Source organism: Coffea eugenioides, unplaced genomic scaffold, assembly GCF_003713205.1.
Source record: "Coffea eugenioides isolate CCC68of unplaced genomic scaffold, Ceug_1.0 ScVebR1_1386;HRSCAF=2227, whole genome shotgun sequence".
In the NCBI taxonomy this organism is placed as follows: Eukaryota; Viridiplantae; Streptophyta; class Magnoliopsida; order Gentianales; family Rubiaceae; genus Coffea; species Coffea eugenioides.
Genome location: NW_020861783.1, coordinates 6,629 through 21,361, shown reverse-complemented (window position 1 = coordinate 21,361; position 14,733 = coordinate 6,629). Strand labels below are relative to the sequence as shown.

Here is a 14,733-nt window from a genome sequence, read left to right as displayed (position 1 = left end):
AACACATTTTCCAACCTACCTTTTCATATTTCCAATCACCTTTTTATCTCACATACATCACATCATAAAAAGTGCTACAGTAATTATTCCAAATAATATTTCAAATAATACACTATCCAAACAAATAATCACCACTAAAAATCATAAAAATTATACTATAACACTCCTTACAACTTCTGTAATACAACTATGATTTTAATTTGACAGGAAAACAACATAAAAAGGCTAAAATAAAGCAAAACAGCCCCCTAAAATTCGTTTTTTCCATTTTGACATTTTTTCAAACAATTAACATGCATATACAAAAACCATTCTTCTTTTCCTAGTTTTGTTCATGACCTATCCCAAAATTGAGCAACCCAACAACCCACAAAACCAGCAAAATAAAGCAACAAACAAAGCAACCACACATACATTCAATCTAGTTAATTAAAAAAAAAAAAAGCTGGAAAAAAGGAAGAGAAGTACCTCAATGAAGAGTTTGGTCCCTTGGCCAAAGTTTTTTGACCAAATTTCCAACGATTGCTGCCTCCCCTTTTGTGTTTTGATTTTGTGGAAGAAAATGTGTAGAGGGAGCCGAGAGGTTCAAAAGAAGAAATGAGTGAAGTTTTTTTTTTTTTGTCTTTATGTGTTGGAAATTTTTCTTTTCTTGAAGAGAGGAGGGCCGAGAGCTTGGTGTCTGGGAGCAAGAGTGGAGACTTCCTTTTTTGGCTTGTCTGTCCAGAGCAAAAGAGAAGGCTGAGAGTGAGCTGGGAGGAGGAAGAGTGCTTTGCTTCTTTTTTTTTATGTTGTGTCTTGTCTTCCCTTCTTGAGGGAAAAAGAAAGAGCCGAGACAAAGAATTTGGTCCTCCCCTCCTTGTTGTGTCTAACTTCTCCTGAGAGCCAAAGAAACGGCCGAGAGATGTATGTTGGGAGAAAGAAAGGTGGAGTGTTGGGTTAGTAAAACATGATGGTTTTTTTACCTAATGACAAGAAAGGTGCATGGAAAAATATGATGAATTTTTTTTACCAGAATGAGAAGAAATGTTAATGAGGATGGAGTGTAAAAATGGGTAAATAGTGGTTTTGGTAAAACAAAAATGATTAGGATGATTTTGATTTCTTGAATTTTCTTCTTTTTCTTCCATTTTTTCTTAAAATCAACCAACAAAAATGAGAAAAATACACATTAAAATGCAAGAAAATAGATAACTCATTAAATAGAAAAAATTCAAAAAACATTGAAATTTGACAAAAATTTGGTGTCTACAGCTTGCCCCTCTTTGTTGCACGTGTTTCAAAATTAGACAAACTAGAATCAAATTTGTTATGTCTCTTCAACTGACCTGAAGTAAACAAAGCAATTTTTGCATTAAAATTATTAGGATAAATGATCATACATTAAAAACTGACCCGAATATGTGAGTTGCTCTATCCACCGATGGATGAGGTCAAACGTAGTTCGGATACCAGTGCACCACAATGAAACGAATGCATTGACCATCTGTGATCTTTGCGAAGTCGAAGAAGTCTGAGCTCTCAGAACTTCACAAAATGAATGAGAAAGCACAATTATTAATCAAAACAGTCAAGAAAAGTAAACTGTCATAATTAGAAAAAGATGCGCGGAGGGACGTGGTTACGCTCCAAGAAGGGGATACAAGGGCGCTGTAGACACCAAATTTTTGGTTTCGAACTTTATTTATTTAGTTTAATTTTAGATTTATTTGTTTCAATTTTAGGTTTATTTTATTTTATTTTATTCCTGTTTCGTGTCTCTTATTTTATTTTAATTGATTTAAAAGCATTTTTTTATCTACTAAATTTCACAAAAAAAAGAGAAGAAGAAAAAGAAAAAGAAAAAAAATCACGCGCGCGTGTTGCACGCGCACCACGCGCGCACCTTATTCTTCACAGAGCTGGTACAAAAACCGGCAAATAGTACCAATTTCCAGCTGCCATTTTCCACCCTTTTTTTTTTGGGCATTTGTTTTCCCTTTTAACCCTTCCGTACCAAACCACGTAGCCCAATCCCAGTTGACAAGAAGCTTCCAGATTAAAAGCCATCTAATGGCTTGGAATGGACAAAAAATGCCGTTCTAAATCTGATCCCTAGATGCTAGGTTTTGGGGTGTTTTGAGTGCCCATAAAAAGGCTCCAAAAGAATGCAAGAAAGGGGGGTGGCGGCGGAACAAGGAACGGAGAGAGAAAAACAGAAAGAAAGAAGAAAAAGAGAGGGAGAAAGAGAGAAAAATTTTCGCAAAAAGAGCTGATTTTCAACCATCGTTTGACTCACATATCTCCTCCATTTTAGCTCGGCTTAAGAAAATTTTGATTTCTGCTAAATCTACGACGTGAGGGGAGCGACTTTTGTTCAGAGACTCGGTGGAAAAGACGACTGTAAGTCATCCAAATCGAAGCTCCAAAGTTGCAGCTTCAACACACGTGGATCAACCCGCAACCTGGTGTAAAGCTCCGTCAGATCTGCTTCCATCGGTGTTTTTCCCGCTCAAATCTGGTTCTAAGGTTTCCTCGGGTAACCATAACGCTCTTTCTTGCTTGGTTTAACACATTTTATGAAGAACAAGACTCTTTGGACGTGGGTTTGGAACTTTGTTGCTGCTGGGTTTGTTTCATGTTTCTACCATGCTTGACTTCAGATTATTTTTGTGATTATGGCCTGTTCCTGCTTATGTTTAGCATTGGGTTGTGAAATAAAGTACATAAGTTATAAGAGCTAGTTTGTTTGGGAACTTGTTTCGTGCGTTTGGTGAAAATGAAACCCAGAAATGGTGAAAAGAAAGTTGCAGAAGGAAAAATGTTGAAGAAGAAAGTGTCTTCGTACAGGCTGCATGTTCTTTTTCTCAAATTGCATTTTGACCTCCAAATTTTAATTAATTTCACTATGGCCCAAATACTTTCGCAATTGAACCAATTTTGCCCTTTTAAAATTTTAATTTTTCTGATTGTGATATGTGACTTGTTGTGTAGATTAATCTTGGGATTTAATGCATGATTAACGTCCAGCATTTTTTTTTAGATTTCTTACCTTCTTGGATTAGTAAAATAGATTAAAGGCTTAGGTTAATATCTTCTTAGGGCTTTTGGGGCAGATTAATGTTGAGGATCTGGTTGGGTTTAGTAAATGGGTTTGGTTTAATTTACTTGGGTTTTTCGTTTCGGCTTAGGAGGTAAAAGCCTACCCTTTTGATTGGATTTGTTGGGGTAAGATTACGGTCTGGCCCGTACATTTTGCTTGGATTTTGCCTTGGGCTAAGGGAGTTTCGGCCCAAGAAAAGAAATAAAGTGGCCCAGCGGCCTGATTCACCAAGGAACCAGAAAATGTTTTGCATAATGGTCCCTTTACTTTTCATTAATTATGTTACGGCCCTAAAACCTTTTTTTCTTTCGATTAGGTCCCTAATTTAATTTCAAATAGGTCCCTGGACTTTTATTTTCTTCAATTTTGACCCCTAATCTTTTTACGATAATTACAAATTAACCCCTAAAACTTTCTTAATTTTTGCAATTAGGTCCCTAATAGATTTGTTGTCTTAAATAGAAGTTGCTTTTCCTCTTTAATTATGAATTATGTTCCATTTAAACGCTTCAATTGACTGACTTCATGCTTATTTCCATTTTTATGAATTATTTGTTAATTAAATTGGTGCCTTGATGATTTTTGCTAATTTTGGAGTTAAATAGGGCAAATCCACACCCCAATTAGTTACTACGTCAAGAGAGGTATCTTCTTGTGTTATTTTAAATCTCTCTATGTGCTCCTATGTGATTTTATGTGTGTAATTGCATGATTTTTGAATTTTTTTATTATTTTTATTTATTTCTATTTCATTTATTTATGTATTTGTTTTAATTTTGCGTATTAATTTTAAATTTAATTTTGATTATTTTGGGAGGCACTCGAATGCCAAAATTGTAATAGTTAGGGATTTAATTGTTTTATTCCTTCTTATTTCCCTTTTTAGATTGTAGTAGGCTTCCCCCTCCTAATGTAATAGTTAGGGTTTTCTTTGTTTTTTCTTTGTGTGATTTGCATGCGTATGTGCTATGTGTTTAATTGCTTTCTTAGGGTTTGGCATCTAGATATGCATGCTTATGTGTTATGTGTTATGTGAATTACGTGCTCACATGCCTACTCGCTTTAATTATGCATATTTACTTATGTATGTATGATGGATGCAAATGCACGAAACCGTGGTTAGTCCAACGCTAGTCATGGTCTTCCCCTCGAGCTCTTACAAGTCCAATGCTTGTGAGAGAGCGCTAGTGAAGGACTAGTCCAATGCTAGATCCAATAGGACCGTCCCTCGGTAGTACATTCGCATGCCTTCATCTCATGTCCATGCATTTTTTTTTATAGTATTTTTACATTTTTGCATGACCCTTCTCCATTTTCCCACATTTGAAGTATGATCATAGGTTTTTTGCATTTCATTCTAGTTACTAAGTTTATTTGCGTGCATAGGTTAGGGAGTAACCCCTTGAATATGGGATATGGACGAGTTTGGCCCTCTGGCCTTAGCACGCTCGTATTCCCTCTATTAAAAGGGAAAATTGAGTCACGAACATTAGTCCCCTGTACCCGACATGATGCATTCCTTTAAGACATGTATATTTCTATAATTATTTTATCCTTTTCCTTTTCTTAGAATCCCATATTTTTGCATTATTCGTGACTTCTCCAAAGAGTCCACATTGGGCATCACAATTGATGTGATTGGCACCATTCGATCTTTTGAAGAGAAATTTTGCCCCGATGTCCCCCTAGGTCTAGGGTTTGTATTCATATAGTACATCCAAATGTGGTAAATCTTTAGGTTAAAATAAGAAAATCTTTGACTAAATTACGCAACTAGCCTTGGCTAGGTCGAAGGGGTGCCTTGGATTTTTTTCCTTGCCTTCCCCTTCGTCAAATGTGACACCCGAACCTTTCCTTTGATTTTCGTAGACTAGGAGTCGTTTAAAAAGGGTTTTCTTTTTTTTTCGAAAAATTCATTTTAGGTGACTTGGTACACCTTAACTCAATACCAAGTGGCGACTCCGATTTCTATTTCAAAACCCTTTTTTAAACTTATTTTGGGTCAAAATCGTCGCATTTCAAAGTCCCATTTAGGCCCATTTCATTTTCTTTACCCATTTTCCTTTTAAATCAAAAATCACATTCAAAAAAATTCACTTTTTTAAACCATTTATTTTTCTTATAAAAAATGGGGTGCGGCAGGCGCGCGACGGTCGCTGAAACTCACCAACAGGAAATTAAATTTGATTTTTTGATTTTTTTTGATTTTTTTTGATCTGTCAAGAAGGGAGGTAGAAGGGTGCGCGGTGGACGCTGAGACTCACCAACAGAAAATTAAATTTGATCTTTTGATCTATCAAGAAGGGGGTAGAAGCGTGCCCGGTGGACGCTGAGACCCACCAACAAGAAATTAAATTTGATTGTCAAGAAGGGAGGTAGAAGGGTGCGCGGTGGACGCCGAGACTCACCAATAGGAAATTAAATTTGATCTTTTGATCTGTCAAGAAGGGAGGTAGAAGGGTGCTCGGTGGACGCTGAGATTCACCAACAGGAAATTAAATTTGATTTTTTGATCTAGATTGTTTAATGGGACTGAATCCAAACCCTGATGCTTATCAATGATGAGCAATTCTAGGGGAAGACCCTCCTAGAACCTCCCAACTTTGTAATATCAGAGTTGGACCTTTTCTCCCAATGGAAATTGAACTCGATTGTTCTCATGAACTCAAGACCTCTGACACACGAAGGTAATCAGCAACCTTAAGCAAATAATGATGGATGAAGAGACACCACGATTAGGGAACAAACTAATCGATAAAGTCTGATTTGAATCCTAAGTTATGAACTCAAGAATTCAAGAGTAAGTTCGATTAAGAACTTGAAGGAAAATTCCTCACGATTTTTGGTTGTAATATTTCATCCCTTTACTCATACAAGAGGTGCCTTTTTATAGGTTAGAACTAGGGCAAATCCGTTTGGAGTAAGGATTGACAACTCACCTACCTAAACTAGGAATAGGAATTCGGCCCACATAAAGAGCCAGCTCTTTATGGCTTCCCGATAAGGCCCAATAATTAATAAAATCCACTAAAATGATTAAAACTCAGCGACAACATGTCCTTTGTGCGAGTAACAAACTACTAAACTAGGCAGCTTTAAAACAACTACTAACTAAGCTAACAAGTATGAGATCATTCTTTCACTTCAAACGTACAAGTGAACAAGGTAATTTCATGGTCCATCAAATCTTCAAACTTAGCTTGCTCCTTGCTTGTATGGTGAATGATCAAGGCTCGTAAAGTTTCCTTCACCTTCTTGGATCTTGATCTTGTCATCGGACCACCAATGTTGACCAAAGGATCCTTAACCCAAGGTTGAAGTTGTTGCGCACCCGTATCCGCATCATTCCCTCTCTCCTCGAAAGGATTCGTCCTCGAATCTTCAAAGTCTCCTCTAGAAAGCGATTTGTCCACAAATCAACGGTGCGCTTAAAGGACAACAATGTTGGAAATAGATGAGTGACTACGAGCCCATGTTGCATGTTGTTTGGTCAACTTCGGGAAGCTCTCAAACAAGGACATGTGCCAAGGTAGGAAAGAGCTTGTGTAAGGCGTGTGAAAATCCCAGGTGGCAATCCAAAACCTTTGGTCATGGATTTTCGCATTGGCACCTTGATTGTGCAAAGGTGTAAAATCCAGCACTAGTTGACATTGATTTGAATCATCTTGCCTAGATAAAATGGGAGCAACTTGTTGCATGGATGAGGCATTAAACAACTCGTGGAGGACAGCTTTGGGATCTTGCGTGACACACAATTTCTCATCTTCCAACATATAAGGTAGCAAACAATTGAATTCCACTTTATGAGGGTTACTCGAACTAGCACAAGTTGAAGTTGACAAATTGAGAACTTGGCCACCAACTTTTGGCTGTGTGAATAAGCATGAAATATCACCACCTTTAGTGGGAATAAGCACGAAATCAGGTTGTAAGTCTTTAATCAAAACTGGAAAATTTTGGACAGCTTTACAACCTACAAAAACAAAATAACCTTCAACTTGAAACAAATTAGAAATTGGGTAAAGAAGTAATTGTACATCATCAACTAAATGGTAAGAAGGTATAGAACAAGTTTTAAGTGTGAAAACTCCCTTTGACACTTCATTATTCCTTCCACCAATTGATTCAACTTGAGAAGGCATTGCTAGCCTTTTACACTTTCCTTCAAAATCTTCATGGTGGGTTTGACTTGATTCCCCTTTGGTATGGACAGATTTGAATTGAAATCGTTCCATGAGGTGATTCCAAATAGATTCAATTCCTAGAAGACAAACTCCATGGAAACTAGTGAATTGTACAAGTGACTTTGGAATGGAGCATGGCATGACTAACTTCACTTGAATTTGCTTAATCTGCACAAACGAAGAAACACTAAATAGAGCAAAGGTAAGTTCGTTAGGTAAACAATAAGCCCTCTCATTTTTGCTCAAAATCGGCTCACTTTCTCTTTTTTCTTCCTTTTTACCACTCATCTCATCAGATTTTTCCATCTCTTTATCTAGCTTAATGCCCTCGATTATTTTCTCATTATCAACCTCCTCAACAAATGGTTCGATAGGATGAGATACTCCTTTGTTGGGAATAGGGTCAGCTATCTCTTTCTTAGAAAACTCACTTTGATAGCATCCATTTGACTCCATTTGTTTTTGGTGTAGAAGACGTTGATATGTCTCCCAAAATGACTTCGCATGAGGTGGTTCAACTCTAGGTTTAGTCCTAGAAAATGTTGAATGAACCTTCTTATCACCTCTTGTATAAAACCGACTTTAAAGAGGTAGATTGCATGGAACCCCTTCTCTTGAGAGATTCGTTCTCTCGCTTGGGTTTATGTTTGTGTTCTCTCGCTCCCCTTTTGCTTTTCCTTGATCGAAATGAGGTGTTGGAATGATATCCCTCATCATCCACATCATGATCATCATTCTGAACACTCGAAACCCTATTGTGTGTATCTCCGGTACCTCGCATCTCAATGGAAGATAATTGTGTCATCACAAATTCATGTCTCTCCGCTTGTTTTCGAAGAGCTTGGAGCACCAATTTGAGTGACACGTCGTCTCAGACGGCTCGGGTATGTTCCCCTCTTGAGACATGTGAGACCCCAAAATTTTACTTGTCTTTATAGCTCTTATTTGAACTTACTTGCCTTAGATTCTTGGTTGTTTTAATGGTTGAATTTGAGCCAAGGGAGTGAATTTTGTTAAGAAAAGTTTCATAATCTCAAGTTGTTAGAAAATCTAGAAATTTTCGCAGGAGGCTCTGCGTAGCTTTGGAATATTGGCTATAACTTCGTATAGGAAAGTTGGAATTGAGTTCCGTTTGTTGCGTTTGAAACTACACTCAGAGGGCTTCCTATGGTGTAAAATTTAGAGTTTGATTCAATGTCTATAAATTCTAGGAAATTGGCAAATTTGACTGAAAATTCTGCCCTGCACAAGTAAACATAGGAATGTTGTAGTAGCTTATGACTCAATTTGGACCAACTTATGAACTAAATCTCTTTGAGATGTCTTCTAAAGATTATTAGTTTTTGAAGTCTAGTTTTTAACAAGCCATGTTGTGTGAATTTTTGATATTTATAACTCAAGTTATGATTTTTCTAAAGGAAGGACATAAGTTCGGGTTTTTGTGCATACTAGGGTTTTGGTGTGTGTTTTTGTGTGCATTTTGGTAGTGTGATTGTGAGGACTTGTAAAATCTCTCATATTTTCTTAAAATTCCCTTGCATTTGGAATCCATTATTTTACAATAGCTTTACTACTCATTCACTTCCTCAATAGTTACAATTAATCATAGAACCAAGGGTTTTCCCTTTACTTTCATCGTTAAGGTAAACTTGGATTTTTTATGTCTTTGGTAGTGTGATTACTCGATACGGAGTGTGTACTAAATTTGGCAGTTAAGAGTGAGTTTATGATAAGAGAAAGTGTGTGATTAGAAGTGGGAATAATAAGTTAGTGAATCATAAGATAAAACCCTAGTACACGCGATTTAAGAAAAATCGATTTAAACCGACGGATACCGTTCGCTACCGATAGAATACACCACTTGACCACCACTTTATTACCCTAATCTCCTTGTTTTAGTTGAGTGTGAGTGAGTCCTGACGAGAGCTAGGCGGGCGGTCTGCTAAACCCTGGGGGGAGGTGGGGTCGTCACAAAAATTCCAGAAATTCAAGTTTTCTTATCAAGAAATTTCAAGAACTTGAACACCTCCAAGAACAAGAATGATTAGCCATGGATTAACTTCAAGAAACACAAGACCCAACACAAATTGACAAGAAACACTAGGTTAAGCTTTAGATTTCCAAGAAAACAACGACCAGAAATTTTTTTTTCGGTGAACAGTACCGTGAACATTAACGATGAACGGTACCGTGAACAGTTCAATTTTTTTTAACTTTAAGAAACTTCAAGACTCAAGAAACAAGATAACAAGACTCTAACAAGACTAGAAAAACACGATGTAATCAACAAAATGCAAGCGTACAACAACGGAAAGACACGATCAACAAAGAAACCAATGAGAAACCCTAGCGTATTACTACCAAGAACAACGATTCGATTTGAAACAAAGGAAACTTACTTTGACACGAACAAGATATACTTGAATTCGTCAACTAGCTCTAATTACCAAACTGATATGAACCCGCTCGATGGTATGAACTCGTATCCCACGTAGTCCCGGAACTAGACGAAGAAATCAAGTTGGAGTGTGGAAAAACACTTGACCCTTCTAAACCCTGGATTGTGAACCTTGAATTGAATCTCAACCCACAATCAAATGATTTAGTGAACCAATGACAAAGGTAGAAGAACGCTGATGTGTGCACGGATCTTGGCCCACGTGATGATCCAGTTCGAGTTCCATTGAGCTCGGTTACACGTGCACGGGCTAAATGCTTCAAAGAGTCACTTCAAGCCCTTGTTCGAAGTGTCCAAGATCAACATGGGATTCATAGGAAAATTGAAGGTTTGGACGTATGATACGAACCCAAACCACGATTGGAAGAACTTGTATTCTAACAAAACAGGATCTAGACAAGCGGCTCCAAGGTTTGTACGTGCAGAACCCTAAACCCCCTTAGAATCCCTGGGATAAGAACTAAGATTGATTCTTAACCCTCAAGAAAAGATTAAAGGAACTTATGGTCAATGGTAGAACGACACCATGAGCAAGTGTGATTCTTGCTTGATAAGCCAAGAAGAACACTTAGAACAAAATCTAAGATATTCAAAATTAACCAAAGCTTAAGCGAATAATCTTAAAACTGAAAATTTGTTTATTGATGAATAATTCCTAACAAAGTCGGCCAGCCTTGTATTTATAGGCTTTGGTAGCCCTAAACCTAACTAGGAATGGAAAACGTTATTAACTCCTAAACTTAACTTATTAAGAAAATTAACAAACGAATGGAACTTACTAAATTCGGCCCTAATAGACAAGGGCTGGTCAGCTAAGGCCCAACATGGGCTGCCAATCCTTATTCTCAAGCCTACATTAGACTCTCAACTTGGCAATGAGGCCCATCAAGCAATTCGTGCTTTCTTTAGTCAACCGTGGCTTCGCCAAGGACTTGGAGTAGGCTCACCATTGTGTGATTATCCTCTTGAATCTTTCCAACGCGTGTATGAACAATTTGGAGAAATGTTTGGAGGTTCTCACGCATCTTTCTTGTCCTTGCTCGAGTCATCGGTCCAAGGTTTATCGATGGTGCACGTAGGTCATCCTTACTCGAGCCCTGTGAAGTGACAACATGAGTTCTTGGTGGTTCCTCATCATTCCCCTCCTCTTGAGAAGGATTTGTCCTCAAATCGAAGTCGTCACCTACATCAAACGGAAGTAAGTCAGCGACATTGAAGGTAGAGCTAACACCATACTCACCTGGAAGGTCAAGTTGGTAGGCGTTGTCGTTGACTTTGGCAAGAATTTGAAAAGGTCCATCACCACGAGGCATCAACTTGCTTCGTCGTTTCTCAGGGAAGCGTTCCTTGCGCATGTGGAGCCAAACCCAGTCTCTAGGTTCGAAGAGTAGTTGCCTACGCCCTTTGTTTGCATGTCTGGCAAATTGCTCCGTGCGCCTTTCAATGTTTACCCGCGCCTTTTCATGAAGGTGTCGTACTGCCTTGGCGGCTAGTATGTTCACTTAAAGGTAAAGGCATGAGATCTAGTGGTAACTGTACACCACCTCAAAAGGAGAAAACTGAGTAGTAGAGTGGGTAGAACGGTTATAAGCAAATTCAATGTGTAGTAAACATTCTTCCCACGTTCTCAAGTTGTGCTTAACTAAGGCACGTAGCATGGTAGACATGGTACGATTAACTACCTCGGTTTGGCCACCAATTTGAGGGTGACTAGTAGTTGAAAACAACAACTTAGTGCCTAACTTAGACAAAAGTGTTTTCCAAAAGTAGCTAAGAAATTTAACATCACGGTCAGAGACAATAATGCGGGGAATACCATGCAAGCGGACTACTTCCTTAAAGAATAGGTCAGCAATGTAGGGTGCATTATCAGTTTTGTGACATGCAATAAAGTGTGCCATTTTTGAGAACCTATCCACTGCAACAAAGATGGAGTCATGTCCTCTTTTTGTCCTAGGTAAACCAAGAATGAAATCCATAGAAATATCAACCCATGGCTCGCTAGGTATAGGCAAAGGCATGTAGAGACCATGAGGATTTACCTTGGATTTGGCGCGAAGGCATTGAATGCATCGTGCAACCTCTCTCTCGACATCCCTCCTCATGTTGGGCCAGTATAAATGTTCCTGCAAGATTGAGAGAGTTTTAGCTATCCCAAAGTGCCCCATTAATCCTCCACTATGAGATTCTTTAACTAGTAATTGACGAATTGAGCATTTGGGAATGCATAATCGGTCCAAGTAGTAAAGGAACCCATCGGCTATGAAGAACTTCTCTTGGGCCTTTTGCTTGCATGCTTCAAACACTAACTCAAAATCATCATCAGTTGAGTATAGATCCTTGATAAGGTCAAAACCAAGTAATTTAACATCTAGAGTAGCAAGAAGTGTATACCTTCGTGAGAGTGCATCAGCAACTATGTTGGACTTACCGGTTTTGTACTTAATAACATACTAAAAAGCTCTATGAATGAGATCCATCGCACATGCCTCTTACTCAGCTTGTTTTGAGATTTGAGAAACTTGAGCGACTCGTGGTCAGTGTGGATGACGAACTCCTTGGGTCGGAGGTAGTGTTGCCACACTTGGAGTGCTCGAATTAAAGCATATAGCTCCTTGTCATAGGTGCTATAGTTCAACATTGCTCCATTTAGTTTCTCACTAAAGTAAGCCACTGGTCGTCCGCCCTGAATCAACACTGCTCCAATGCCAATTCCTGACGCATCATATTCAATCTCAAATGTCTTAGAAAAGTCAGGAAGAGATAATACAGGTGCGTGTGTGAGTGCGTGTTTTAGAGAGTCAAAAGATTTTTCTTGATCTTTACCCCAATGGAACGATACATCCTTTTTAATAATGGAAGTCGGAGGTGCTGCTATGGAGCTAAAATCACACACAAAGCGTCGGTAGAAGCTCACAAGCCCATGAAAGCTCCTTACTTCTCCAATGGTGGTCAGCCTTGGCCATTCTTGGATGGCCTTGATTTTACTCTCATCCACCTTAATGCCTTGTGAACTTACAACAAAGCCTAGAAATGCTAATTGGTCAATGCAAAAAGTACATTTCTTTAGGTTAGCACATAGGCGTTCCTTTCGAAGTACTTCTAACACAAGCTTAACAATGACGCAAATGCTCCTCTAGACTTCTGCTATAAATGAGAATATCATCAAAATATACAACTACAAATTTGCCTAAGTACTCACATAAGACATGATTCATTAATCGCATAAAGGTACTTGGTGCATTAGTAAGGCCAAAAGGCATGACTAACCACTCATATAACCTGTACTTAGTCTTAAATGCAGTTTTCCATTCGTCCCTCTCTTTAATTCTGATTTGATGATGTCCAGATTTCAGATCAATTTTTGTGAATATAAAACTGCCCCATGTAATTCATCTAACATGTCATCTAGATGAGGAATGGGATGGCAATACTTTACCGTTATGGTGTTGATAGCTCGGCAGTCCGTGCACATCCTCCAAGTCTCATCCTTCTTTGGCACAAGAATGACTGGAACAGCACAAGGGCTTAAGCTTTCTCTTGCCCATCCTTTGCCTAGAAGTTCCTCCACTTGCCTTTGGATCTCCTTGGTCTCCTCGGGGTTGCTTCTATAGGCAGGTCAGTTAGGTAGGGGTGCTCCAGGTATGAGGTCTATTTGGTGTTCAATACCCCTTACGGGTGGCAATCCACTTGGCACGTCATCTGGAAAAACATCTTCATACTCCTGCAAAAGCTTAATAAAAGAACTAGGCAAGGAAGGGTCAAATGTGTTAGTGCAAGTCGATACTTCCTTGGTATAAAACAAGAGCATGGTTCGGCCTCCAAGTAGCCCTCTCCTCACAACTTTGGCTTTTGCACTTAACAATATTTTCCCCTCTTGTTTTACCTCATGATCCATCCCATTTGTTGCCTTTTCCCTCTCATTTTGCACGGATCGTTTCCTTTCTTTTCTTTCATGTTTTTCAATTTTTTTCCTCTCATCAACTTTCTCACATTCTTGCTGAATTTTCATTTGGTCCTCATACACTTGCTTAGGTGTGAGTGGTGCAAGTGTGATCTTCTTCCCTTTATGAAGGAAAGTGTACATGTTGGTACGACCATCATGGCTAGTGCTCCTATCAAATTGGCTAGCCTGCATAGGCACAACATCACAAAGCGCCAATTTTAAAGGAAATGAGTACCTGTTGAGACACTCGGATGTCTCCACAATTGTTTAGCCATTGCAAACGATATGGTCGGAGGTGTTCGCGGGTTGGAAGTCCTAAAGCCTCGACCATCACTGAGCTCGCAACATTGGTACAGCTCCCAGGGTCTATCACTAAGCTACACACTCTACCATTTACATGGCATCGGGTGTAGAAGATGATTTCCCTTTGGATCTCCTCTTCTTTCACTTGTGTAGCTAGTGCACGTGATACGAACCAAGAGACACCATTGTCAATTATTCGAGTTCTCCTAGGACCCGTGACTCGAGCATGAGCTAAGAAGATGAGGGAGGAACTCCAAGGGCTTGTTCGTGAGATACAAAGCCAAGAAATTGTCCCCAAGGTCATTGAGGGACTTGAGCATGAAGGAATGAAGGTCATCCATGTGGTGCACGTCAAAGAGAACCATGTGTGACCCTTCCCTAGTCATATTTGCTGTTTTAGTTAAGTCATTGTAATAAGGGCTTAATGGTCCATAGCCTTACTTTATTTACCTAAAGCATGACCTCATAAGGTTCGGTCAAGCCCACAATTCTTAGTCTTATGGAAATAGTCAAGCCTACAATTCTTAGTCTTAGTCAAGCCCACAATTCTAGACTAGTTCCACATTATTTAGTTTTTCATCTCTATGTAAGGCTATAAATAGCCCACACTTCCAAAGGTTTTAGGCATTCAATCAATAAATCAGATTTTGAGAGTTTTCTTGGTTTGTCCAAGGCTTCTTGAATACCTTAGAATTTCTCTAGGTGTTCGTGACTTATAAATCTAGAATCGCACTAGGTTGTGGCATCTTCTACCATTATACCA

General features: G+C 38.8%; 1 protein-coding gene across 1 annotated transcript; it reads right to left on the bottom strand.

The window, feature by feature from the left end:
• Nucleotides 1-10,626: 10,626 nt before the first annotated feature.
• On the bottom strand, nt 10,627-13,998 carry LOC113755285. Its single transcript, XM_027299324.1, has 6 exons — nt 13,903-13,998; nt 13,608-13,853; nt 13,391-13,445; nt 12,153-12,436; nt 11,538-12,060; nt 10,627-11,222 (listed from the first exon to the last, which is right to left on the bottom strand). The coding sequence occupies exons 1-6, from the start codon at nt 13,996-13,998 to the stop codon at nt 10,627-10,629; spliced, it is 1,800 nt and encodes a 599-aa protein (XP_027155125.1).
• Between the last annotated feature and the right edge of the window lie 735 nt (nt 13,999-14,733).

Excerpts from the sequence above, each read along its gene's own strand:
- LOC113755285 (XM_027299324.1), bottom strand. The coding sequence starts at position 13,998 with ATGGTCGAGGCTTTAGGACTTCCAACCCGCGAACACCTCCGACCATAT. Across the intron at positions 13,446-13,607 it reads CAAATGGGATGGATCATGAG|GAGTATGAAGATGTTTTTCC; the intron begins GTAAAACAAGAG and ends AAGCTTTTGCAG. Across the intron at positions 12,061-12,152 it reads TGTTATTAAGTACAAAACCG|GATCTATACTCAACTGATGA; the intron begins GTAAGTCCAACA and ends GACCTTATCAAG.